At 43.4% G+C, this 26,850-nt stretch overlaps 1 protein-coding gene across 3 annotated transcripts in view; it reads right to left on the reverse strand.

Moving 5' to 3' along the window:
* Positions 1–26,153, reverse strand: part of LOC115137404 (zinc finger and BTB domain-containing protein 18-like) — a 37,650-nt gene extending 11,497 nt beyond the window's left edge. Inside the window, exons 1-4 of one of the 3 annotated variants that reach the window (XM_065024865.1) lie at positions 25,865–26,153; positions 23,686–23,816; positions 21,761–21,931; positions 15,054–15,203 (exon numbers count right to left, since the gene is read on the reverse strand). In XM_065024865.1, the coding sequence (XP_064880937.1) occupies positions 15,054–15,203; positions 21,761–21,931; positions 23,686–23,816; positions 25,865–26,153 (741 nt within the window). Of the gene's footprint in view, positions 1–3,752; positions 3,918–4,073; positions 4,199–4,586; positions 5,056–15,053; positions 15,204–21,760; positions 21,932–23,685; positions 23,817–25,864 lie in introns of those variants that run through there. The other 2 variants (XM_065024866.1, XM_029673720.2) reach the window with 2 other exon arrangements.
* Positions 26,154–26,850: the final 697 nt, after the last annotated feature.

The following is a 26,850-nucleotide window of genomic DNA, read 5'->3' on the forward strand; positions in this document are numbered from 1 at the left end:
CAGCATGCCATTTGCATGCTCACTAAAAATTTGAGACATCTGTGGTATTATGTTGTGACAAAACTCCACATTTTAAAGTGGCCTTTTATTGCCCCCAGCATAAGTTGCACCTGTGTAATGATTACACTGTTTAATCAACTTCTTGATTTGCCACACCTGTCAGGTGGATGGATTATCTTGGCTAAATATAAATGCTCACTAATAGGGGTGTAAACAGATTTGTGCATATAGAAATGAAACATAGGACCAACACTTTACATGTAGCGTTTATATTTTTGTTCAGTGTGTTTTGACGTGTACAGTAGGTGTTTGTTCGTGTGTGGGTTTTTGTAGGTATATTTAGTAAGTCTATAATGGTTATAAAGCACTGTTGTGTGTATGCAGAATAGGGTGAGATCGGATGTGATGTGTACTAAAGAAAGTCTCAATGAAAGTCTTAAAATAGGACTTTTTATTCTGTTTTTATTAAACATAAACAAGTTTGAAAGCTGCAATATGTAACTTTTTGGGCAACCTGACAAAATTCACATAGAAATGTGAGTTATAGGTCTGTCTATAAGTCTAAGAAGTAGTAGATATGTTCTATATTAACTTTTTTTGCATCTTTTACACCAGCTTTAAAAAGCTGAAAATACAACATTTTTGGTTATGGAAAACATATTTCACAGCGGTTTAGATGGTACAATGATTCTCTACACAATGTCTACTTTGCTTTGTCACAAACTATTAGAATTTTAGCAACTAGGAAATGGAAGAGTGATTTCTGCATTTTGCAATACACCATATGAAAACCATACATACAAAAAATCTGCATGAACTTGATCAACTGCATTAATTTTCTTATTAAAAGTGTCTTAGAAAATAATTAAGTAGTTGAATGGAAGTGATGAAAATAGGCACTTGTGAACAACATATAGCTTACACAGTACAAACACAATATGTAACTGTATTTTCAGGCTTATATATGCCTTATAAAGTGCCTGGTGAAGTCTACCCACCTCTTGCATTGTATACATACAGTATTAAATTGAACGTTTTTCCTACTGATCTACACAATCTACTCCACATTTTCAAAGTGAAAGAAAGATTATAGAACATAGTGTGGCAGCATTATGTTATGGGTATGCTTGTCACCGGCAGGGACTGGAGACTTTGTCAGGATCAAAAGAAATATGAAAGGAGCAAAGCCCAGGTAAAAGGTTAGAGGAAGTCCCCCGTCAGTCTTCGGAAAACCTAACTCTGGGATAGTGTTTTATTGTTCAGCAGGACAATTATACACATTTAATAACAAAGACACAGCAGAAAGGCTTTCCAAGAGGTGTTGAGTATTCCTGAGTAGTCCAGTCTCAGTCCTGAACTAATCTGCTTGAAATTCAGAGACAAGGTTTGAATATTGCTCACCGTCAATGATTCCCAACCAAATTTACTGAGCTTGAGCAATTTTGACCAAGAGTTGTGCAATTTTGGTTCCTAAGAGTTGTGCAAACTTGGTAGAATCTTATTCAAAATGATTCACAGCTGTACTGGCTGCCAAAAGTGCTTCCACCAAATATTAACTCTGGGTTGTGAAGACATACGCAATCAAGACATGGTCGTTTTTCAATTTTTTATACATTTGGAAAATTATCTATAATTTTTATTTCATTTTGAAAATGTGGAGTAGGTTGTGTAGATGGGTAGGAAAGAAACTCATGTAATCCCTTTTTAGATTTAATTTGAAGACAGCAAAATGGGAAGACTGTGCAAGGGATGTGTAGACTTTCACTAGCAACTGTATATCCCACAATGTCTGGATGCAATATTCCACCCAGGAATATTCAACACTGAAATCTGTTAAACTCAGTTCAGATACATAAGATGAGACACGACGATCTTAAGGAGCTAGCTAGCCTATCTGACAAGTTATTATGGCCTCGATTCTGACCCAATTTAAGAGTGCGTAAATGGAACATAATTCACTTTTAATGCGCTTTTCTCTTTATGCGTATTCTGACCTTGAACCTAAACATTAGAACAGCATGCCATTCACCCACTATTTGTTTGAGGTGAAGCTCGAATAAATGAAGGTGTGAAGGAGATGTATCTAGATACGCAGTATTCTGACCGTGACTTAATTCCCCCACCTTTACGCGCGAGGAAACCATGCACAAGGTCAAGCCAACCTGCCATATTCCAAGTGGAAAAAGTATCTACTTAATTTTTTCTGATAGAAATAACATAATTTTCCATGCACTGTAATTTATAAATTGATAAGAGCTAGGTCAATGAGTAATCCGTTTGGAGAAGGGGATTGTAAATACACATGGCAATTGTTTTAGATTATTTTTCCTTATGATCCCCGGAGGAAAATGTGAAACCAGCCATATGGAAGCAAACCGAAATCATATCAACTTGACATGTATCGAGGGCCCTTTCCCACAGTGAAATAAGATATAAATAGCACCGCCGTTATTCCGAACTTTGTTGCATCATGTCATTGTAGAGGCACCATTACCGTGGAAACGGTCTCAACTGCACATCTCATCTTCTTGATCTGAATGCCTCCTCTTTAGTCAGCTGTTGTACAACATAACATTCTAAAACTAGCTAGTTTTATCTTGTCTCATGTCGGCTGTTGCATCTGAACTGGGCTTAACTCTCGTTATTCCAAATGCATCTGTAGATCGTTTGTACTGACAACAATAAAAATGAATCTTCGTCTTTAATGCAGGGTTTGATCTAAGCTATCCAGTGGAATGATTTTTCTGCTGGTGTATATTGAGGTATCTCCTCTCTGAGAACCTCTTCCCGCAGTGCGTACAGGCGAACGGCTTCTCTCCTGTGTGGACCTTCAGGTGCATCTTCAGATGGTCCTGGCGGGAGAACCTCTTCTCACACTGGGGACAGCTGTAGGGTTTCACCCCTGTGTGGACCCTTTGGTGCCTCTTCAGGCCACGAGCCTGGGCGAAGCGCATTTGACACTGGGTACAGCTGAAGGACTTCCCCCCTGTGTGGACCCTCTGGTGGATCTCCACCTTCTGGGGGCAGTTGAAGCCTTTGTTACAGAACATGCAGAAGAACCGTTTCTCTTTACTATTGCCTGATGTGGCTCCCCCTCCCTGAGACTGGGCTATAGCCCTGTGGTTTGAGTTCAATACCTGATCAAAAAGGATGCGGCCATGTGAATTGGAAGGTGCCATCGATGTGGACACTGAGTCGCGATCCCTGAACGCGTGCAAAGGGGAGTGGGTTGCAACATTTCTTTTTGTCTCTAAAAAGTCCCTGGTGTTGCCCTGAGAGTGTCCTTCTCCTAAGTGAGTCTCGTTTGCATTCCATATCAGAGGAGCGTCGCCCTCCATTTTCACAGTCACCTCATCTACGACTATAACCTCCCCTTTCTTATCTAGGCAGCCTTCAGAGTCTAGACTACTACTGTACTGGTTCCAGTCCCCTCTAGACAGATCAGTCTGTGTCTCTAAACCCAAAGGCATGTTGCCAGGGTCCATCTCTGTAGTGTAAGAACAAGATGGATCATCACCGCCAGTGTCTAACGTGTGACCATAGCCATCTCCACGGGAATGAACCATCCTCTGGCTCTGGTGAAATACCGGTAAATACTCTGAGCCTGAAGCAGGAGGACAGCCCAGTGGCCCCTGCCCCAGTCTCTCTGTGTCTGATATGTGGTCAGATCCTCTGTGTAAGAGCCTTTGTGTTACAGTTAAAGGCTTGGTGTCTGTCTCTGATTTGAGGACGGCGTCGGGCCTTCCACTGACCTCCGTGATGCTGCGTTGGGTCCTGGGCTGGGGCGCAGAGGTGGTGGGGTCCTCCATGGCTTCATAGGGTGCACCAGCCACTCCAGTCTGGATGTCTCCACTTTGCATTGGGCCCTCTCCTTCAGACCTGTGCTGCTTGACCCCAGGACCTGCATCCTCTGCAGACTGACACAAGCATTGGATAACATTATTGTAGGGAAGTCTCACAACATCTCACAACATCTCCTATGGCAGAACAATTAGGATGTAAGCAAATTAATAGCTGAGGGGAGCCTTTCTGAAATAAACTGGTCACATTTGATATAACACTATTACACTAACCTCTATCACGATAATGTGCTGGGTTGAGGTTCCACACCCCTCATCAACAGCATCTGGTTGGTCATCTATCCATGTATTGTGTCCTGCTGGCTTCACAAAGCTCCTGTGGCCTCCAGGGAGCTGTCCTTCACCCGAGAGAGTGATTGGGGTAAAAGAGCTGGTTAGGTTAGCTACTGTCAATGCTATACTGTACACTATTGACAGTTGACAAATGTCTAGAATTGACAAGGATAAGTTAACAATTTGCATAATTTATTGATAAACTATTTATAGACTGATTATGTTCCATGCATCCTATTGTTTTCATTGAGTAAATAATAGGAATGCAGTAAATCAATTATCTGGTTATAATATGATATTGTGTCTTCGTGCAATATAGTTAAGTAATGAGGGGAATTACTGCATATTATCCAAAAACGGATCATGACCCAATTCTGGGTAACACATCTGAACACATGTACAGAGGGGAAACGGGCGACAGGCCGCTAAGCCTTGGCCTTCTGCTAAATGTACCTCTTGCCATTCCTCTGTATCGGTCGAGGATCTTGACACTACTGGGACGAATGGCGAGGACGCGCTCCCGTGCCACCTTCAGTTCGAGTAGCTGTAGTTTCCTCCGCAATGCCCGGTTTTCTTTTTGGCTTTGAGAAATTTCCAAACGAAACACTGCATAGTCGTCGTCTACGAGTTTACAGATGTCAGCCACGGCTGCATTCGCTAGAACCTCCATAATGGAGGCTATTTCAGTGTGAAAAACCATACAGTCAGCCATTGTTAGCAGCTAGGTAGCTAACGTTACCTAGATAACATCTATCAACCAAGTCCTCAACGCGAATGAAACACTACCTAAGTATGTGATGCTGTGCAGTTAAATGAGTCATAGTTTGAGTTCCAGGGTTTTAATAAAAGTCTAAATAACAACAATGAAAACGCTAAGGTGGTAATTGTTCTTGGTCACTTTACATTTCCGTTTACACTGAAGAGAAAATATGTTATTGGGTGGAGTCATAGCTCATAGGGTGTGGCTAAATGAAAAACGGTACTATCGTTATCTTCTGATCTGAGAGCAGACCTGTTTAGAAATAAGTGTGTTAGCAAGAACAGAGTAGAATAAAATACAATACAATATATTTACTTTATTCAATTTACATCACCTCAGTAAGGTAAATAGTCAACTGTCTTAGAAATGTTTGGGGGCATCTGAAGCTAATTTCCTGCATTTCTACACAATCTTAATAAGAATATCATATTTTTCTAAATTTATACATGAATGTGGATGCTACCATCATTACAGATAATTCTGAATGAATTATGATGAATGAGAAAGCTATAGAAATGTCATACACCTCTCCTGTTATTGTAATGGTGAGAGGTTAGTATGTCTTGGGGTATGATATTTGTGCGTCTAACTTTCTCACTAATCATTATTCACGATTCATTCACGATTATCCGTAATCAGTGTAGCATCCACATTAACTTAGAAGGGTTTATAAACATTATATTATTATTTACAATAAAAGTGACTCCAAAATGACACAATATATTATGTACAATTCATTTATATTGACAAAAACATTTCTGTACACAACCAAAACAAACAGCAAATGCATCCAACAAATGTGTATAGTCACAAGCTTGATTTAGTCATTGCGTGCTATGAATGTGGGACCAAATACTTAACTTTAATACACATAAGTGCATTTGTCCCAATACTTTTGCTCCTCTAAAATGGGGGGACTATGTAAAAGAAAATTGCTGTAATTTCTAAATGGTTTACCCAATATGGATTAAAATACCCTCAAATTAAAGCTGACATTCTGCACTTTGACTTCATCAAGCCTTGTTTGAGTTCAAGTCCACAATTTGAGTATAGAGCCAAAAGAATAAAAAATGCTTCACTGTCCAAAGAATTATGGAGGACACTGTAATTCATACCATAGGCATAATAGTACTGTAGAGCTCTTTTTACTTGCACACAATATATCTGGATCTCCCCGTCCTGCCTCTAGGGGTCCACAACCCAACACACCCCACCCAGCTTTAGGATCTTAGTGAAACATTCATTATTGGTTACAAGTGTGTTAGGCCAAGGCCAGAGTGACAACCAACAGTAAGGCAGACCCCCAGAAGTGAGCAGCCCAGCATCTAGGGATAGTCTAAATAGGCATAGGCATCCCTAGAAACACAGTTTCTTCTGATAAGTCTCCAGTATCAATATTTCCAAACAACAACAAAAAAACAGGTAGAAAGGAGAATCTGTAGAAATGCCAGCCTTCACAAGAGCATAACATATGCAAATATGTCCCCTTTTGTGTTTTACATCTCCAGCAGTGGAATTACATTTCTCAATGCATGATATTCAGTTTAACTGGCATATAGGATGTTCTATGGATGGTCTTAAACTGCAGTAGTTTATGTCTGAAATGATATGAACATGACTGGGCATTCAAATATATCTGTATCCATTCATTATCCTCAATAGTCTCCCAGGTCTTCCTCACATTTCTGTTTTACATATTTTGCGTCATCGGGAAAAGCCTCTATCAACCCTTGAAACAGATTGGATATCAACTAAGCTTTGACAGCCTGCCTTAAAATATTGTGAACAAAAATAAACACAACATGCAACAATTTCAACAGTTTTAAAGAGTTACGGTTCATAAGGAAATCAGTCCATGAAATTCATTAATTAGGCCATAATCTATGGATCTTACATGACTGAGCAGGGGAGCAGCCAAGGGAGGGCCTGGGAGGGCATAGACACACCCACTTTCTAGTCAGGCCCAACCACTGGGGAGCCAGGCCCAGCTAATCAGAATTTGTTTTTCCCAGACAAAAGGGCTTTATTACAGACAGAATTACTCCTCAGTTTCATCAGCTGTCCGGGTGGCTGGTCTCAGACGATCCCGCAGGAGAAGAAGCCAAATGTGGAGGTCCTGGGCTGGTGTGGTTACACATGGTCTGCGGTTGTGAGGCCGGTTGGACATACTGCCAAATTCTCTAAAATAACGTTGGAGGCAGCTTATGGTAGAGAAATGAACATTATATTCTCTGGCAATATTGATAGAATAACGCCGGAGGGGATGGCTGCTAACCAACTGTGCTATTTTGTGTTTTTTTGCGTTGTTTGTAACTTATTTTGTCCATAATATTGCTGCTACCGTCGCTTATGACTGAAAAGAGCTTCTGGATATCAGAACAATGATTACTCACCTCCAACTGGACTCAGATTTTTTCTTTAATGTGTCCGACGCAAAGGATATACTGCTTCTCCGAGACCAATCCTAAATCCCCGTCATTCATGTGAATAAAATACAGGGGGCGGAGATCGGAGTGCCTTGTTAGAATTAGTTGGTGAGTGGGTAACCTGCCTCTACCATCCGTTCTATTGGCCAACGTGCAATCACTGGAAAATAAACTGGATGATCTCCGCTCAAGACTATCCTACCAACTGGACATTAAACTGTAATATCTTATGTTTTACAGAGTTGTGTCTGAACGACGACACAGATAATATACAGTTGACTGGGGTTTCCTTTCCTCTGGCGACGCCATCCCCACAGTGACCATACGTACATATCCCAAACAGAAGCCATGGATTACAGGCAACATCCACACTGACCTAAAGGCTAGAGCTGCCGCTTTCAAGGAGCGGGACACTAATCCGGACGCTTATAAGAAATCCTGCTATGCCCTCAGACGAACCATCAAACAGGCCATGCGTCAATACAGGACTAAGATTGAATCCTACTACACCGGCTCTGACGCTGGTCGGATGTGACAGGGCTTGCAAACTATTACGGATTACAAAGTGAAACCCAGCCGCGAGCTGCCAAATGATGCGAGCATACCAGACGAGCTCAACGCCTTTTATGCTCGCTTCGAGGCAAGCAACACTAAAGCATGCATGAGAGCACCAGCTGTTCCAAACGACTGTGTGATCACGCTCTCTCCATAGCCAATGTGAGGAAGACCTTTTAAACGGGTCAACATTCAAAAAGCCATGGCGTCAGACCTGGCAAGTGTATTCATTGACATTTTCAACCTCTCCCTGACTGAGTCTGTAATACCTACATGTTTCAAGCAGACCACCATAGTCCCTGTGCCCAAGAAAGCTAAGGTAACCTGCCTAAATGATTACCGCCCCATTGCACTCACGTCGGTAGCCAATAAGTGCTTTGAGAGGCTGGTCATGGCTCACATCAACACCATCCTCCAGGAAACTCTAGACCCACTCCAATTCGCATACCGCCCCAACAGATCCACAGATGACGCAATCGCACTCCATACTGCCTTTTACCACCTGGACAAAAGGAACACCAATGTAAGAATGTTGTTCATTGACCAAAAGGTTAGCGTTCAACACCAGAGCGCCCACAAAGCTCAGCACCTTGGGACTAAACACCTCCCTCTGCAACTGGATCCTGGACTTCCTGACGGGCAGCACCCAGGTGGCAAGGGTAGGCAACAACACATCTGCAATGCTGATCCTCAACACTGGGGCCCCTCAGGAGTGCGTGCTACTGTTTGTTGACATGGCTTTCAAAGACCTTAGAAACGCAGGGTAGGATAGATATAGGTCTGTAGCAATTTGGGTCTAGAGTGTCTCCCCCTTTGAAGAGAGGGATGACCGACGCAGCTTTCCAATCTATGGGAATCTCAGACAATATGAAAGAGAGGTTGAACAGGCTAGTAATAGGGGTTGCAACAATTTCAGCAGATAATTTTAAAAAGAGAGGGTCCAGATTGTCTAGCCCGGCTGATTTGTAGGGGTCCAGGTTTTGCAGTTCTTTAAGAACATCAGCTATCTGGATTTGGGTGAAGGATAAATAGGGGAGGCTTGGGTGAGTTGCTGTGGGGAGTGCAGGGCTGTTGACCGGGATAGGGGTAGCCAGGTGGAAAGCATGTCCAGCCGTAGAAAAATGCTTTTTGAATTTCTCAATTCAAGGTGGATTTATCGGTGGTGACAGATCTTGGTTGAAAACAGCAGAGGTGTATTTGGAGGGCAAGTTGGTTAGGATGATATATATGAGTGTGCCTGTGTTTACGAATTTGGGGTTGTACCTGGTGGGTTCATTGACAATTTGTGAGAGATTGAGGGCATCAAGCTTAGATTGTAGGATGGCCAGGGTGTTAAGCATGTTCCAGTTTAGGTCACCTAGCAGCACTAGCTCTGAAGATAGATGGGTGGCAATCAGTTCACATATGGTGTCCAGGGCACAGCTGGGGGAAGAGGGTGGTCTATAGCAAGCGGCAACGGCGAGAGACTTGTTTCTGGAAAGGTGGATTTTTGAACGTAGAAGCTCGGATTTTGGGTACAGACCTGGATCGTAAGACAGAACTCTGCAGGCTATCTCTGCAGTAGATTGCCACACCGTCCCCTTTGGCAGTTCTGTCTTGTCGGGAAATGTTATAGTTAGGGATGGAAATTTCAGGGTTTTTGGTGGTCCTCTTGAGCCAGGATTCATACACGGCTAGGACATCCGGGTTGGCAGAGTGTGCTAGGGTCTGGAGGTCTGGGGCTAGGGTCTGCTAGGGTCTGGGGCTCCATGCAAGATCTCACCTCGTGGGGCATCAATGGTCATGAGGAAGGTGAGGGATCAGCCCAGAACTACACGGCAGGACCTGGTCAATGACCTGAAGAGAGCTGGGACCACAGTCTCAAAGAAAACCATTAGTAACACACTACGCCGTCATGGATTAAAATCCTGCAGCGCACGCAAGGTCCCCCTGCTCAAGCCAGTGCATGTCCAGGCCCGTCTGAAGTTTGCCAATGACCATCTGGATGATCCAGAGGAGGAATCGGAGAAGGTCATGTGGTCTGATGAGACAAAAATAGAGCTTTTTGGTCTAAACTCCACTCGCCGTGTTTGGAGGAAGAAGAAGGATGAGTACAACCCCAAGAACACCATCCCAACCATGAAGCATGGCGGTGGAAACATCCTTCTTTGGGGATGCTTTTCTGCAAAGGAGACAGGACGACTGCACCGTATTGAGGGGAGGATGGATGGGGCCATGTTTCGCGACATCTTGGCCAACAACCTCCTTCCCTCAGTAAGAGCACTGAAGATGGGTCGTGGCTGGGTCTTCCAGCATGACAACGACCCGAAACACACAGCCAGGGCAACTAAGGAGTGGCTCCGTAAGAAGCATCTCAAGGTCCTGGAGTGGCCTAGCCAGCAAATGAATTACTTAAAAATCATACAATATGATTTTCTGGATTTTTGTTTTAGATTCCGTCTCTCACAGTTGAAGTGTACCTATGATAACAATTACAGACCTCTACATGCTTTGTAAGTAGGAAAACCTGCAAAATCGTCAGTGTATCAAATACTTGTTCTCCCCACTGTAGTAGCTAGTTAGCTGGCTAGCATCTGTTGGGGTTCCGATTCAGGCGACGGTTCAGAAGACGGATCAGCAGGGCTCCGTATGGTGTGTATAGTGGCCAAAGAATTTGTCAGATGGGCCTCTTAAACTAAAAGTCCGACGTACTTTAAACAGCTAGCGGGCCATGGCTAACTAGTAGCAAGTTAGCTGGCTAGCTTTTGATGAGTTCTTAAGTATAAAAATAGCAGATCCGTACCACATTGGGTGAGGCGGGTTGCAGGAGAGTATATTCAGTCTGTAGATAGAAAGTGATATTAAAATATTAAATATGTATACGAGAAAAAAAACTAACAAGGAAAAACAATGTTTACAAGGGACAGGATGGGACAAGACAAAAACACACGTCCGACTGCTACGCCATCTTGAAGTTTATGGAATTGTGGCTTCTTCCTTGCTGAGCGGCCTTTCAGGTTATGTCGATATAGGAGTTGCTTTACTGTGGAAATAGATACTTTTGTACCTGTTTCCTCCATCTTCACAAATTCCTTTGCTGTTGTTCTTTGGATTGATTTACACTTTTCACACCAAAGTACGTTAATTTCTAGGAGACAGAACGCGTCTCCTTCCTGAGCAGTATGACGGCTGCGTGGTCCCATGGTGTTTATACTTGCGTACTATTGTTTGTACAGATGAACGTGGTACCTTCAGGCGTTTGGAAATTGCTCCCAAGGCTGAACCAGCCTTGTGGAGGTCTACAAAAAAAAATTCTGAGTTCTTGGCTGATTTCCTTTGATTTTCCCATGATGTCAAGCAAAGAGGCACTGACTTTGAAGGTAGGCCTTGAAATACATCCACAGGTACACTCCCAATTGACTCAAATTATGTCAATTAGCCTATCAGAAGCTTTTAAAGCCATGACATTTCCTGGAATTTTCCAAGTTGTTTAAAGGCACAGTCAACTTAGTGTAAACTTCTGACCCACTGGAATAGTGATACAGTGAATTATAAGTGAAATAATCTGTCTGTAAACAATTGTTGGAAAAATTACTTGTGTCATGCACAAAGTAGATGTCCTAACTGACTTGCCAAAACTATAGTTTATTAACAAGAAATTTGTGGAGTGGTTGAAAAACGAGTTTTAATGACTCCAACCTAAGTGTACGTAAACTTCCGACTTCAACTGTAGCTCCGCATTGACATGAATGGTAACTGATGCAAGCAGTAGAATCAGATTTAAAAAGCAGGTAAAAATACACTTTATGGAACAACAGGGACAGTGAAGACACACACAAAGGTACAGACACATGCATACGCACACATTGTGATATTGTTGTATGGTGGTTTTGAACATTTTGTGTTGTGGATATGTGGTGGTGTAGGGATGTTATATGATGTACTGTTTTATCTTTAGCTCATTCAGTACAAACATAGTTCACTGTTTTATCTGTTGTTTTACATGTAATGTGGGTGCTTTGGTGTGTTTGGACCCCAGGAAGAGTAGCTGCTGCCATTGGGATCCTTTGTCTTAAGTGTGGGACCATGCCTTCAAATGATCAAATCACCGACTAGAGTCGATGGACGCACCTGTGTGCCAATGTAATTAACATAATACACAAATCCCTATCGAAATCAGTCTGTTTAAGGTAGAGATGTGTTTTTTTGCATTGGATGTGTGTCAATCTGCCTATGTCGTCCTTCCCCATCTGCCGTGGAAAGTGGCAAAGCTACAGTGTTGTTTGTCAGACCAGCAGACATCCCAAAAATCTTTCTTCTCGTGAAAACGGATTGTCCGACAAACTAATATGACCAGTCTAGGGAAAGAGGAGGCTCTGACGAACACGCTGGTGTTATCCGTTTTGCCTCGTGGAACTCGTCGCCAACTTGTGTTTGTAGTGTCCAAACCATTTAGGCTACAAACTGATATGACCCAACTGTAGAAAGGGGAGATAAGTTTTGTTCTACGACCCCCACAATTTCACAGGACTTCTCTGAAGGTAACCCGGTACCGGTTAAAAACATTTATGGGAAGTAGTTTTGTGCCTGCAAAAAAGGGTTAAATATGTGTACAAAAAAATAATATCTCCTAGATATAGGACAGACACTTTAAACCTTAAGATGAAAGAGAAGGGATCTTGGTTGCCGTCACAGCTCAAAAGGGTATGTTAACTTAAATAGGGATGCGTGTTGTTCTTTGAAATACGGTACTGTTTATTAGGTTGCACAAAGTGGTGTAAAGTACTTAAGGAAAAATACTTTAAAGTACTACTCAAGTAGTTTTTTGGGGTATCTGTACTTTATATTTAACTAATTTTACTTCACTACATTCCTTAAGAAAATATTGTACTTTTTACTCCATACATTTTCCTTGACATCCAAAAGTACTCGTTACATTTTGAATGCTTAGCATGACAGGAAAATAGTCAAATTTATGCACTTATCAAGGAGTAGGACTCGTCGGCGTCCGTCCTAACACTCGGCCACTCATGTTGTGACACAATGACACCAGATGAGGTAGAAGCAGGACCCACCACCCTCAGGTGGTGAGTCTTTGAGATCCATCCTTGATCTCTAGCCATTGTTTGGGTGTTGTTGGGATTGTTATAGGTTAGGTACCTCTTGTGATGAATGCCCATCCTGACCCTGTCTGTATTCGTGGGGTAACCATGACCAGGTAAGCTAGACCCAGGTCCAGGCTGTCTATGAACCCAGTCACCAGGCTTTAGACGAGACCCTGAAGGAGAAGACAGACTTGCTGATATACTACCACCAGGGGCGTCTCCCACCGCTCTCTGTGAAGGCTAAAGCCCAGGGTGACCTGCTCTGTTCATCATGGATACTGTGGTGTTTGTATCATAGGAACAGGAGGTTCTATCTCTATCAGCCCCAAGCCCTGCTTCATCCCTGCACTGAGACTTTGAAGAGAAGGGTCTGGGCTGCAGACTGGATCCCTGACTGGAGCCTCTGTCTCTCTGATGACCACCAGGACTGAGGTTGTTCAGTCCACCTGTCCACTGGTTGTCTTCTGTGTGGTGGTGGAGTCTCTTCCCTCGGGGTTGGGTCCTGGTTCCGACTCAAGAAGGAACCATGACGGCTCTTGATCCAGTGTCCTGATCTGGGGCAAGGTTTGGTGACCTGTCACCTCAGAGATCCAGTCTCTCCTACCAGCAACACCGGATATCAGCAGGTCCTCATGGACTGCAGACTGTAAAAACAAATTGAACAGAAGAGCATTTAAAAGTTTATATATATTAAAATAAAACAAACTATTTGCTGTACACACAGAAACATGACATGATATTATAAAATGTTTACCACAGTCAAGCTCATCCCTAACACTGTGATTCAAGTACCTAACAATATTTTCTATTTTTTTTGTAGTTTTACCCCTTTTTTCCCCCCAATTTCGTGGTATCCAATTGGTAGTTACAGTCTTGTCTCATCGCTGCAAGTCCCGTACGGACTCGGGGGAGACGAAGGTCGAGAGCCGTGCGTCCTCCGAAAGACAACCCAACCAAGCCGCACTGCTTCTCGACACAATGCCCGCTTAACCCGGAAACTAGCCACACCAATGTGTCGGAGGAAACACCGTACACCTGGCGACTGTGTCATCGTCCATGCACCCGGCCCGCCACAGGAGTCGCTAGAGAGCGATGGGGACAAGGACAATACGGCCGGTCACACCCTCCCCTAACCGGAAATACGCTGGGCCAAATGGGTCTCCCTGTCTCGGCCGGCTGCAACACAGCCTGCGCCACTCTGGAGCCCCCCCAGCCCAGCGTTGAGGACACTTTCCCATCCACTGACCTCCACCAAGTCGCCTCTGGTCCTGGCCTGCTCAGTGATGTTGTCCCCTGGGCCCTTGGCTGCATCCGTCTGAGTCTGGGAATCCAAGATGGTCGCCCAGTCTCCTCTATTAGCCTCTAGCCAACCACCTGCAGGAAGAGGTTACAAAATAGACTTTACAAACATGGTAGATGTCAAACATGGTTTCAGTCAATTACCTGGTGAAGTTCATACATTATAATGTGTGTTTTGTATGTAAACACAAGTTATATTGATTTCATTTTATGAATGAAGACAAAACAACAGCCAAGAGTATCACTACTCCCATTGAAGATCTATTACTGAATGTAGGCTATATGTATTTCTCCCTTACCTTGTTCCCCCATCTTTAGTCCACTCAGCAGATCAATGCTCTCTGGTCTGTCTTCTATTGTCTCCTTTGACCAGCAGCAGATCAGGCTTTCCATCCTCCATGTCTACTGATTGTAAGAGATATAGAGTAAGATGATGTTAGATCAAGAAATCTGATATGAGCACCCTGCTATGGAGCACATTCTGATTGGGTAATGAGGGATTGCTATGAGTACTATGCAAACATGTTAGTTGATCTGATTGACACTTGACACTCTTTAATGGTTTGATCATTTAAAAGCATGGTCTCACACTTAAGACAAAATATATCAAGACCTGCACCCATATCCACGAAGAGTCTCAGAGTAAAAGTGCTGATCGAGGATCAGGTCCTCACCTGTCTATATAGTCTTATTCATTATGATCTAAAATGCAAAACTAATCCAAGATCAGCACTCCTACTCAGAGAGGCTTTGTGGATACGGGCCCTAATACCACAGTAGTTTACATTGGGCTCACCTCAGTGAGACTGTGTGTGGTCCTGTGTTGCTCAGCTGGTTCCTCTGTGGGTTCAGGAGGAGGTGTAGTCTGGTTGTCCTCCATGACCATGGCCCCCTCAGGGTTCCCCACACCCTCCTCCTTCACCAGCAGCAACTCTGGACCCTCCTCCTCTTGGAAGAGACAGGTGATACAGATCACACAGACATACACTCCCTCAGTGTTTACCCATCCCCACTACATTTGATTCCTATACTGTAGTTACTGATTGACTTAATCGTTGTTAAAGCCATCATGTTGGACATGATTGATTGATTTTATTTGTCAGTAAAATTTTTTTTATAATTATATAAACTCAGCAAAAAAAGAAACATCCTCACTGTCAACTGTGTTTATTTTCAGCAAACTTAAAATGGGTAAATATTTGTATGAACATAAGATTCAACAAAATCAAAAGTAACAGTCAATATCTGGTGTGGCCACCAGCTGCATTAAGGTCTTGTTAGTTGGATTTATCTGTTAATTGAATGATTAGAATATTCCACCCTGAAACATATAATTGTATGGAATTGATTAGAATGTATAAAATGATAATCAATAAATGTGTGGTTCTAGTCAGAATGAGGGTAAAACAATATAGCTAATGTTTATGTCTTTATGGTATTTTAAACACAGACTGTCTGAGCAAAATCCGGCGCCGACCTGACTAGAGATTTGGGAGAGAACGGGGAGTACGTCTCAAGGTCAAGGTCTCCCTAATCTCTGTCGGCTGGGTAGTGAGACAGTATGTGCGTAGGATACCTTCTGTTTGTATGTATGTGCGTAGGATATCTACTGTTTGTATGGAAGTATGTTGTCAGCTATAAAATGGATGTCTTTGTATTCTTGACTTTAGAACGTTCCCGTGAATAAACCTTTTTGACTATTTTAGCTGGGCCTCCGTCTGTTTTATTCGACCTGTATCTTACAAATTCTAGGTTGCAGACTGAGTAGTATAATTGAATTGGGTTATGAATGAACATTGAGAACATAATTCTCTTGACAGTACTGCAGTGCATCTCCTCCTCATGGACTGAACCAGATTTGCCCGTTCTTGCTGTGAGATGTTACCCCACTCTTCCACCAAGGCACTTGCATGCTCCCGGACATTTCTGGTGGGAATGGCCTTAGCCCTCACACTCCAATCCAACAGGTCCCAGATGTTCATGAATTGTTTATGGTTCATTGAACAAGCATGGGAAACAGTGTTTAAACCCTTTGTAATGAAGATCTGTGAAGTTATTTGGATTTTTACGCATTATCTTTAAAAGACAGGGTCCTGAAAAAGGGACGTTTCTTTTTTTGTTGAGTTTATATATACATACACGCAGTACAAAGATGTTTTTTACGGAAATATCACATTTACATACAGTAAGTATTCAGAGTCTTTACTCAGTACTTAGTTGAAGCACCTTTGGCAGCGATTACAGCCTTGAGTCTTCTTGGGTATGACGCTAAAAGCTTGGCACACCTGTATTTGGGGAGTTTGTCCCATTCTTCTTTGCATATCCTCTCAAGCTCTGTCAGGTTGGATGGAGAGTGTTGCTGCACAGCTATTTTTAGGTCTCTCTAGAGATGTTTGTCCGGGTTCTGGCTGGGCCACTCAAGGACATTCAGAGACTTGTCCCGAAGCCACTCCTGCGTTATCTTGGCTGTGTGCTTAGGGTTGTTGTCCTGTTGGAAGGTGAACCTTCGCCCCAGTCTGAGGCCCTGAGCGCTCTGGAACAGGTTTTCATCAAGGATCTATCTGTACTTTGCTCCGTTCATCTTTCCCTTGATCCTGACTAGTCTCCCAGTCCCTGCCGCTGAAAAACATCCCCACAGCATGATGGTGCTACCACCATGCTTCACCGTTGGGATGGTGCCAGGTTTCCTCCAGACGTGACGCTTGGCATTCAGGCCAAAGAGTTAAATCTTGGTTTCATCAGACCAGAGAATCTTGTTTCTCATGGTCTGAGAGTCCTTAGGTGCCTTTTGGCAAACTCCAAGCGGGCTGTCATGTGCCTGTTTTACTGAGGAGCGGCTTCCGTATGGCCACTCTACCATAAAGGTCTGATTGGCAGAGATGGTTGTCCTTCTAAAAGAATCTCATCTCCACAGAAGAACTCTGGAGCTCTGTTAGAGTGACCACCGGGTTCTTGGTCACCTCCCTGACCAAGGCCCTTCTTCCCTGATTGCTCAGTTTGGCCGGGTGGCCAGCTCTAGGCAGAGTCTTGGTGGCTCCAAACTTTATCTATGAAAGAATGATGGAGGCCACTGTGTTTTTGGGGAACTTCAATGGTTGATTTCCATGGCCCAGTAGCCGCACACAAGCCTAAGATCACCATTGGCAATGCCAAGTGTCGGCTGGAGTGGTGTAAAGCTCGCCACCATTGGAATCTGGAGCAGCGGGACCATGTTCTCTGGAGTGATGAATCACGCTTCACCATCTGGCAGTCCGATGGACGAATCTGGGTTTGATGGATGCCAGGAGAACACTACCTGCCCCAATGTATAGTGCCAACTGTAAAGTTTGGTGGAGGAGGAATAATTGTTTGGCCTTGGCCCCTTAGGTCCAGTGAAGGGAAATATTAACGCTACAGCATTCAATGACATTGTAGACGATTCTGTGCTTCCACCTTTTGTGGCAATTGTTTGGGTAGGGCCCTTTCCTGTTTCAGCATGACAATGCCCCAGTTCACAAAGCAAGGCCCATACAGAAATGGTTTGTTGAAATCGGTGTGGAAGAACTTGACTGGCCTGCTCAGAGCCCTGACCTCAACCCCATTGAACACCTGTGGGATGAATTGGAATGCCGACTGCAAGCCAGGCCTAATCGCCCAAAATCGGTGCACGACCTCACTATTGCTCGTGGCTGAATGGAAGCAAGTCCCCGCAGCAATGTTCCAACATCTAGTGGAAAGCCTTCTCAGAATAGTGGAAGCTGTTATAGCTGCAAAGGGAAGACCAACTCCATATTAATGCCCATGATTGTGGAATGAGATGTTTGACGAGCAGGTGTCCACATACCTTTGGTCATGCAGTGTAAGTCTCAACTAAAAATCTGCATGATGAACTACACTGTACAAAAATATAAAAGCAATATATAAAGTGTTGGTCCTCTGTCATGAGCTGAAATTAAGCATCACAGAAATGTTCTATATGCACAAAAGCTCATTTCCCTCAAATTTTGAGCACAAATGTGTTTACATCCCTGTTAGTGAGCATTTCTCCTTTGACAAGATAAGCCATCCACCTGACAGGTGTGGCATTTCAAGAAGCTGATTAAACAGCATGATCATTACATAAGTGCACCTTGTGCTGGTGACAAAAGGATACTAAAATGTGCAGTTGTCACACAACACAATGCCACAGAGGCTGCACATTTTGTAGGAGCATACAATTGGCATGCTGACTGCAGGAATGTTCACCAGAGCTGTTGCCAGAGAAATGAATGTTCATTTCTCTACCATAAGCCGCAGCCAACATTGCTTTAGAGAATTTGGCAGTTCGTCCAACTGTCCTCACAACCGCAGACCACGTGCCCAGGACCTCCAAATCTGGTTTATTCACCTGCGGCATCGTCCAGCCAATGAAAATTTGGGTTTGCACAACCGAAGAATTTCTGCACAAACTGTCTCAGTGAAGCTCATCTGCGTGCTCGTCATCCTCACCAGGGTCTTGACTGCAGTTCGACGTTGTAACCAACTTCAGTGGGCAAATGCTCACCTTCAATGGCCACTGGCACGCTTCACGGATGAATCCCGGTTTCAACTGTAATGGGCAGATGGCAGACAGCGTGTATGGCGTAGTGTGGGTGAGCGGTTTGCTGATGTCAACGTTATGAACAGAGTGCCCCCTGGTGGCGGTGGGGTTATGGTATGGGCAGGCAAAGCTACAGACAACGAACACAATTGCATTTTATCAATGGCAATTTGAATGCACAAAGATAATGTGACGAGATCCTGAGGCCCATTGTCATGCCATTCATCCACCGCCATCACCTCATGTCGCAAGGATCTGTACACGATTTCTGGAAGCTGAAAATGTCCCAGTTCTTCCATGGCCAGCATACTCACCAGATGTGTCACCCATTGGGCATATATGTTTGGGATGCTCTGGATCGACGTGTACGACAGCGTATTCCAATTCCCGCCAATACCCAGCAACTTCGCACAGCCATTGAAGAGGAGTGGGTCCACAGGCCAGAATCAACAGCCTGATCAACTCTGCGAAGGAGATGTATCGCGCTGCGTGAGGCAAATGGTGGTCACACACGATACTGGCGGGTTCTGATCCACGCAGCTAACCTTTTTTTTTAAGGTATCTGATGCATATCTGTATTCCCAGTCATGTGAAATCCATATTTTATCGCCTCATTTATTTATTTAAATTGACAATATTAACTGTAACTCTGTAAAATTTTTGAAATTGTTGCACATTGCATTTATATTTTTATTCAATTGCTATTCTCATTAAAAGTGTCTTGGGGAACAAAATGAAGTAGTTGAATGGAAGTAATGAAAAAGGCATTTCTGAACATCGTATAGCCTACACAGTACAAACACAACATGTAACAGTCGTTTTATGTCTGGATGCAAAAATATGCATTTACATAGATTTCACCTGCTTTCTAACTAAACAAACTGGCATTTAATACATGGGTCCACTCAGTCATCGTGTCTAGAATGCAGGAAAATACAGGTCAGTTCAAGAGGATGCTATGTTAAAATGTAGTTCTCTTTATCTTATGTCATTATAAATCACATACAATTATTATATTATCTGAACAATAGTATAGCCTTAATTAATATGCTTGAAATGGACAGTGGTGATGAAATACGAATGCAATAATAGGTGTGTTTAATTAATTCACTCTGAATCAAATTTATTTGATTTAATTCTTCATTAGTGTAACCACAATCTTCCGTTGAAATGACAGATGCACTCACAATTGGACACACCAACAGTAGGGACATCTTATTGATCAAATATATGAAATGTGGATTTGGGCTAATTTACCATCTGATGAAAAGGAAACTCCAAATGCATTAGCTAGAATGCTAATACAATATGCTGCTGGTTAATGTAACAGTTAACCCCTGTAAGTCTATACTGTTGTTGGGGGAGGGTTCAAAGCTGACATATGGAATTGTTTTAAGATGGTCATACTATGAATAATTTAGCTATTTGATCCTGAATTGTGACGCCCCTTTAAGTATCAAAAACATATACTCCTACTCTTATGGGTCAAAATAAAAGCTATGCATGAAGCCTCTTTCGTAATAAAATCCCACATACTCAACAGATACTTAGGAGACCTCATGAGCTGTCCTAACCAGTTAACCCCTGTCCTAACCAGTTAACCAGTTAACCCCTTTATTATGCTAATTTAATTAGCGTAATAAAATGGATGAAACATTTCAGATAAAAGCAGAGTCTATTTAAATATAAAAATGTGGAACTTGAAATTGAATGTCATGGTCAATACACCTGCGTTTTCAGAATGCAACACGTTTTTTTGCTGCTATTGTGAACTCCATGGTTTAATTAGAATAATCTGCAAAATCTTTGATGCAATTTTTGATAGCTTTTATGTCAAAGTGATTAGAGGGACACTAGAGCGCTGAGTACCAGGCCATAAGCAACTTGACAGCCATAAGCAAGTTTGATAACCTACTAACACTCATCAGCACCGTTCATTTACAGAGCACAGTTTTGGAGTGGCCTAGCTACCGTGACTCAATGGTCATGTGGAATTTGACTGCAATCCGCCAGTGTGGCGTTAATAAGGACACAGTAACAGCCCTATGTACAGGCGTTACAACCTCTCTCCCGTGTGGACATTCAGGTGCATATTCAGATGGTGCTGGTGGGAGAACCTCTTCTCACACTGGGGGCAGCTGTAGAATTTCTCTCTTTTTGTGGACCCTCTGGTGCCTCTTCAGGTTGCAAGCCTGGGCGAATCGCATTTGACATTGGGTACAGCTGTAGGGTTTCTCCCCTGTGTGGACCCTCTGGTGAATCTCAACCTTCTGGGGGCTGCTGAAGCCTTTGTTACAGAACATGCAGAGGAAACGTTTCTCTTTACTATTGCCTGATGTGGCTCTCCCTCTTCGAGACTGGGATCTAGCACTGTCGTTTGAGTTCAATACCTGATCGAAAAGGACATGGACATGTGAATCGGAAGGTGCCATAGTCGTGGACACTGAGTCGCGATCCCTAAGCGGGTGTAAAGGGGAGTGGGTTGGGAAGTTTGTATTTGTCTCTAAGCTTTCCCTGTAATCCCAGAAGTCACTGGTGTTGACCTGCGAGTGTCCTTCTCCTAAATTAGACTCTGCATTCCATGTCAGAGGAACTTCACCCTCCACTTTCACCTCATCTACGACCAGACCCTCCCCTTTCTTATCTAGGCACCCTTCAGAGTATACACTACTACTGTACTGGTTCCAGTCTCCTCTCATTGGAGTAGTCTGTGCATCTAAACCCACAGGCATGACACCAGGTATCATCTCTGTCTCCGTAGCGTATGAACAGGACGGATCATTGCCAGTCAGTAAAGAGTCACCTAAATCCCGATGGGACAGAACCATCCTCGGGCTCGGGTTACTATAAAGTAAATACTCTGAGTGGGGAGCAGGAGGATAGCCCAGTTGCCTCAGCCCCGTTATAGTCTCTGTCTTGAGGATGGCGTTCGGCGTTCCACTGACCTCCGTGATGCTGTGTCTGGTCCTGGGCAGTGCTGGGGTGGTGGTGGGGTCTTCTGTGGCTACAGGGTGCGCTCCAGCTGCTCCAGTCTGGATGTCTCTGCTTTGCCGTGGGTCCTCTCCTTCAGACCTCTCCTGCTTCACCCCAAGACCTGCAACCTCTGCATCTGTAGACTGACACAAGAAGAGATGAGGTTATTACCGGCACAAGAGTTGAATTGGACAACAATGTTGTTGGGAAGTCTAACAAGTTCCACTATGGCAGATACAGTGGGGCAAAACATTATTTAGTCAGCCACCAATTGTGCAAGTTCTCCCACTTAAAAAGATGAGGCCTGTAATTTTCATCATAGGTACACTTCAACTATGACAGAAAAAAAATCCAGAAAATCACATTGTAGGATTTTTAATGAATTTATTTGCAAATTATGGTGGAAAATAAGTATTTGGTCACCTACAAACAAGCAAGATTTCTGGCTCTCACAGACCTGTAACTTATTCTTTAAGAGACTCCTCTGTCCTTCACTCGTTACCTGTATTAATGGCACCTGTTTGAACTAGTTATCAGTATAAAAGACACCTGTCCACAACCTCAAACAGTCACACTCCAAACTCCACTATGGCCAAGACCAAAGAGCTGTCAAAGGACACCAGAAACAAAATTGTAGACCTGCACCAGGCTGGGAAGACTGAATCTGCAATAGGTAAGCAGCTTGGTTTGAAGAAATCAACTGTGGGAGCAATTATTAGGACATGGAAGACATACAAGACCACTGATAATCTCCCTCGATCTGGGGCTCCACGCAAGATCTCACCCCGTGGGGTCAAAATGATCACAAGAACGAATCCCAGAACCACACGGGGGGACCTAGTGAATGACCTGCAGAGAGCTGGGACCAAAGTAACAAAGCCTACCATCAGTAACACACTACACCGCCAGAGACTCAAATCCTGCAGTGCCAGACGTGTCCCCCTGCTTAAGCCAGTACATGTCCAGGCCCGTCTGAAGTTTGCTAGAGAGCATTTGGATGATCCAGAAGAAGATTGGAAGAATGTCATATGGTCAGATGAAACCAAAATTGACCTTTTTGGTAAAAACTCAACTCGTCGTGTTTGGAGGACAAAGAATGCTGAGTTGCATCCAAAGAACACCATACCTACTGTGAAGCATGGGGGTGGAAACATCATGCTTTGGGGCTGTTTTTCTGCAAAGGGACCAGGACGACTGATCCGTGTAAAGGAAAGAATGAATGGGGCCATGTATCGTGAGATTTTGAGTGAACCTCCTTCCATCAGCAAGGGCATTGAAGATAAAATGTGGCTGGGTCTTTCAGCATGACAATGATCCCAAACACACCGCCCGGGCAACGAAGGAGTGGCTTCGTAAGAAGCATTTCAAAGTCCTGGAGTGGCCTAGCCAGTCTCCAGATCTCAACCCCATAGAAAATCTTTGGAGGGAGTTGAAAGTCCATGTTGCCCAGCAACAGCCCCAAAACATCACTGCTCTAGAGAGGATCTGCATGGAGGAATGGGCCAAAATACCAGCAACAGTGTGTGAAAACCTTGTGAAGACTAACAGAAAACGTTTGACCTCTGTCATTGCCAACAAAGGGTATATAACAAAGTATTGAGATAAACTTTTGTTATTGACCAAATACTTATTTTCCACCATAATTTGCAAATAAATTAATAAAAAATCCTACAATGTGATTTTCTGGATTTTTTTTTCTCACTTCGTCTGTCATAGTTGAAGTGTACCCATGATGAAAATTACAGGCCTCTCATCTTTTTAAGTGGGAGAACTTGCACAATTGGTGGCTGACTAAATACTTTTTTGCCCCACAATAAATAGCTGAGGGGAGACTTCCTGAAATAAAACGGGCCACATTAGATGTACTGTAATTTATATGTTACACTATGACACTAACCTCTATCACCATAACGTGCTGGGTTGAGGTTCCACTCCCCTCATCAACAGTGACTGGTTGGTCATGTCTCCATGTATTGTCTCTCGCTGGCTTCACAAAGCTCCTGTGGCCTCCAGTGAGATGTCCTTCACCTTAGAGAGTGGTTGGGGGAAAATAGGTGCTTAGGTTAGGTACTGTGTTGTCAATGCTCAACACTATATTGTAAAGTATTTGACACGGTCTACAATTGGCAAGTATATAAGTTAACACGTCACATGTAAGGTAACAAGTCCCAAAACTATTCATAGATCGACTGATTATGTTCCATTCATCATATTGTTTTTAATGAGTAAGTGATCGGAAATGCACTAAGTCAATAATATGACCCCGCCCTGTGCAACTGGGTACTGGACTTCCTGACGGGCCGCCCCCAGGTGGTGAGGGTAGGCAACAACATTTCCACCCCGCTGATCCTCAACACTGGGGCCACACAAGGGTGCGTTCTGAGCCCTCTCCTGTACTCTCTGTTCACCCACGACTGCGTGGCCACGCACGCCTCCAACTCAATCATCAAGTTTGCAGACGACACAACAGTGGTAGGCTTGATTACCAACAACGACGAGACGGCCTACAGGGAGGAGGTGAGGGCCCTCGGAGTGTGGTGTCAGGAAAATAACCTCACACTCAACGTCAACAAAACTAAGGAGATGATTGTGGACTTCAGGAAACAGCAGAGGGAACACCCCCCTATCCACATTGATGGAACAGTAGTGGAGAGGGTAGTAAGTTTTAAGTTCCTCGGCGTACACATCACAGACAAACTGAATTGGTCCACCCACACAGACAGCATCGTGAAGAAGGCGCAGCAGCGCCTCTTCAACCTCAGGAGGCTGAAGAAATTTGGCTTGTCACCAAAAGCACTCACAAATTTCTACAGATGCACAATCGAGAGCATCCTGTCGGGCTGTATCACCGCCTGGTACGGCAACTGCTCCGCCCACAACCGTAAGGCTCTCCAGAGGGTAGTGAGGTCTGCACAACGCATCACCGGGGGCAAACTACCTGCCCTCCAGGACACCTACACCACCCGATGTCACAGGAAGGTCATAAAGATCATCAAGGACAACAACCACCCGAGCCACTGCCTGTTCACCCCGCTATCATCCAGAAGGCGAGGTCAGTACAGGTGCATCAAAGCTGGGACCGAGAGACTGAAAAACAGCTTCTATCTCAAGGCCATCAGACTGTTAAAAAGCCACCACTAACATTGAGTGGCTGCTGCCAACACACTGACTCAACTCCAGCCACCTTAATAATGGGAATTGATGGGAAATGATGTAAAATATATCACTAGCCACTTTAAACAATGCTACCTAATATAATGTTTACATACCCTACATTATTCATCTCATATGTATATGTATATACTGTACTCTATATCATCTACTGCATCTTTATGTAATACATGTATCACTAGCCACTTTAACTATGCCACTTTGTTTACATACTCATCTCATATGTATATACTGCACTCAATACCATCTACTGTATCTTGCCTATGCCGCTCTGTACCATCACTCACTCATATATCTTTATGTACATATTCTTTATCCCCTTACACTTGTGTCTATAAGGTAGTAGTTTTGGAATTGTTAGCTAGATTACTTGTTGGTTATTACTGCATTGTCGGAACTAGAAGCACAAGCATTTCGCTACACTCGCATTAACATCTGCTAACCATGTGTATGTGACAAATAAAATTTGATTTGATTTGATATGATTTGATATTGTGTCTTTGTGCAAGATTGTGAAGTAATCAGCGGAATTATTGAATTTACAATCCATGTATGGATTGAAGGTAGAAGCAGAAGTGTTTATTAGTTTACTCGAATCGGGGGATCGGCGGAAGGGTTTGCGGGGAATAATAATAAAGGTATATTCTTTAAAAAAGTATGTATGTCTATATAGGTATGTATATGTGTATGTATATGCATGCGTGTATGGATATATATATTTACCAAAAAAATATGGGGGATTGGAAATGATGCAGACAATTACATTGGAAGCAACATTCTATCCGCAATATTAAGCTGATCCACCCTCAAAAAAATAAAAAAATAAAATACAATCCAAAAACGGACCAAGACCAAACTCTGCTTAACACATGCGCAGAAGGGAACGGGCCTTCTGCAAAATGTACCTCTTGCCATTCCTCTGTATCGGTCGAGGATCTTGACATTACTGGGACGACTGGCGAGGACGCGCTCTCGTAGTGTCCTCTCTGCGCGCTCCCGTGCCACCTTCAGTTCCAGTAGCTGTAGTTTCCTCCGCAATACCCTGTTTTCTTTCTGGCTTTGAGTTATTTCCAAACGAAACACTGCATAGTCGTCGTCTACGAGTTTACAGATCTCTGCCACGGCTGCATTCGCTAGCACCTCCATAACGGAGGCTATTTGAGTGTGAAAAACCATTACGTTACAGTTAGCCATTCTTAGCGGCTAGATAGTTAGCATTACCTAGATAACATCTATCAACCAAGTCCTGTCTTCAACGCGAATTAAACACTACCCTGGGGTAAGTGTGTGATATTTTCAGTTCCAGGGTGTTAATAAACGTCTAAATAACAACAAAACGTTAACGTCGAAACTGTTCCTGGGCACGATTCACTTCCGTTTACTACTTCTTTGTGTGATTTCCGGCAGACAAGACGATGTGTTGCCCATTGCTGCCTTTCACAGGTCGGGAATGCGGATTGCGCATTTTGGTCACAAAAAAATTAAATAGTAATGGACCAACCCTGTACCTATACACTATCCCCGAAAACCACCACCCATCCCACTACTTTGGCCCCAAGAGATCCTACATCAGTCCTGGGAAGATGGAACTCCTCCTCTCAAAACTCCCTGTAGATCTTCTGCACTAAAATCTCTCACCCTAATATTTCTCTGCTGCTGCAACTATGTCTATCTTCTATTATTTCTGCTCCATCAGTGCAGTTGATCACCATGGCTATAAACGCAAGAAATCCAACCTTAGTAAAACTCCTCTCTGGATTTCTCTCTTCAGGACTATTTTTATTTTTATTTCACCTTTATTTAACCAGGTAGGCAAGTTGAGAACAAGTTCTCATTTGCAACTGCGACCTGGCCAAGATAAAGCATAGCAGTGTGAACAAACAACAACAAC

Source organism: Oncorhynchus nerka, linkage group LG11, assembly GCF_034236695.1.
Source record: "Oncorhynchus nerka isolate Pitt River linkage group LG11, Oner_Uvic_2.0, whole genome shotgun sequence".
Classification (NCBI taxonomy): Eukaryota; Metazoa; Chordata; class Actinopteri; order Salmoniformes; family Salmonidae; genus Oncorhynchus; species Oncorhynchus nerka.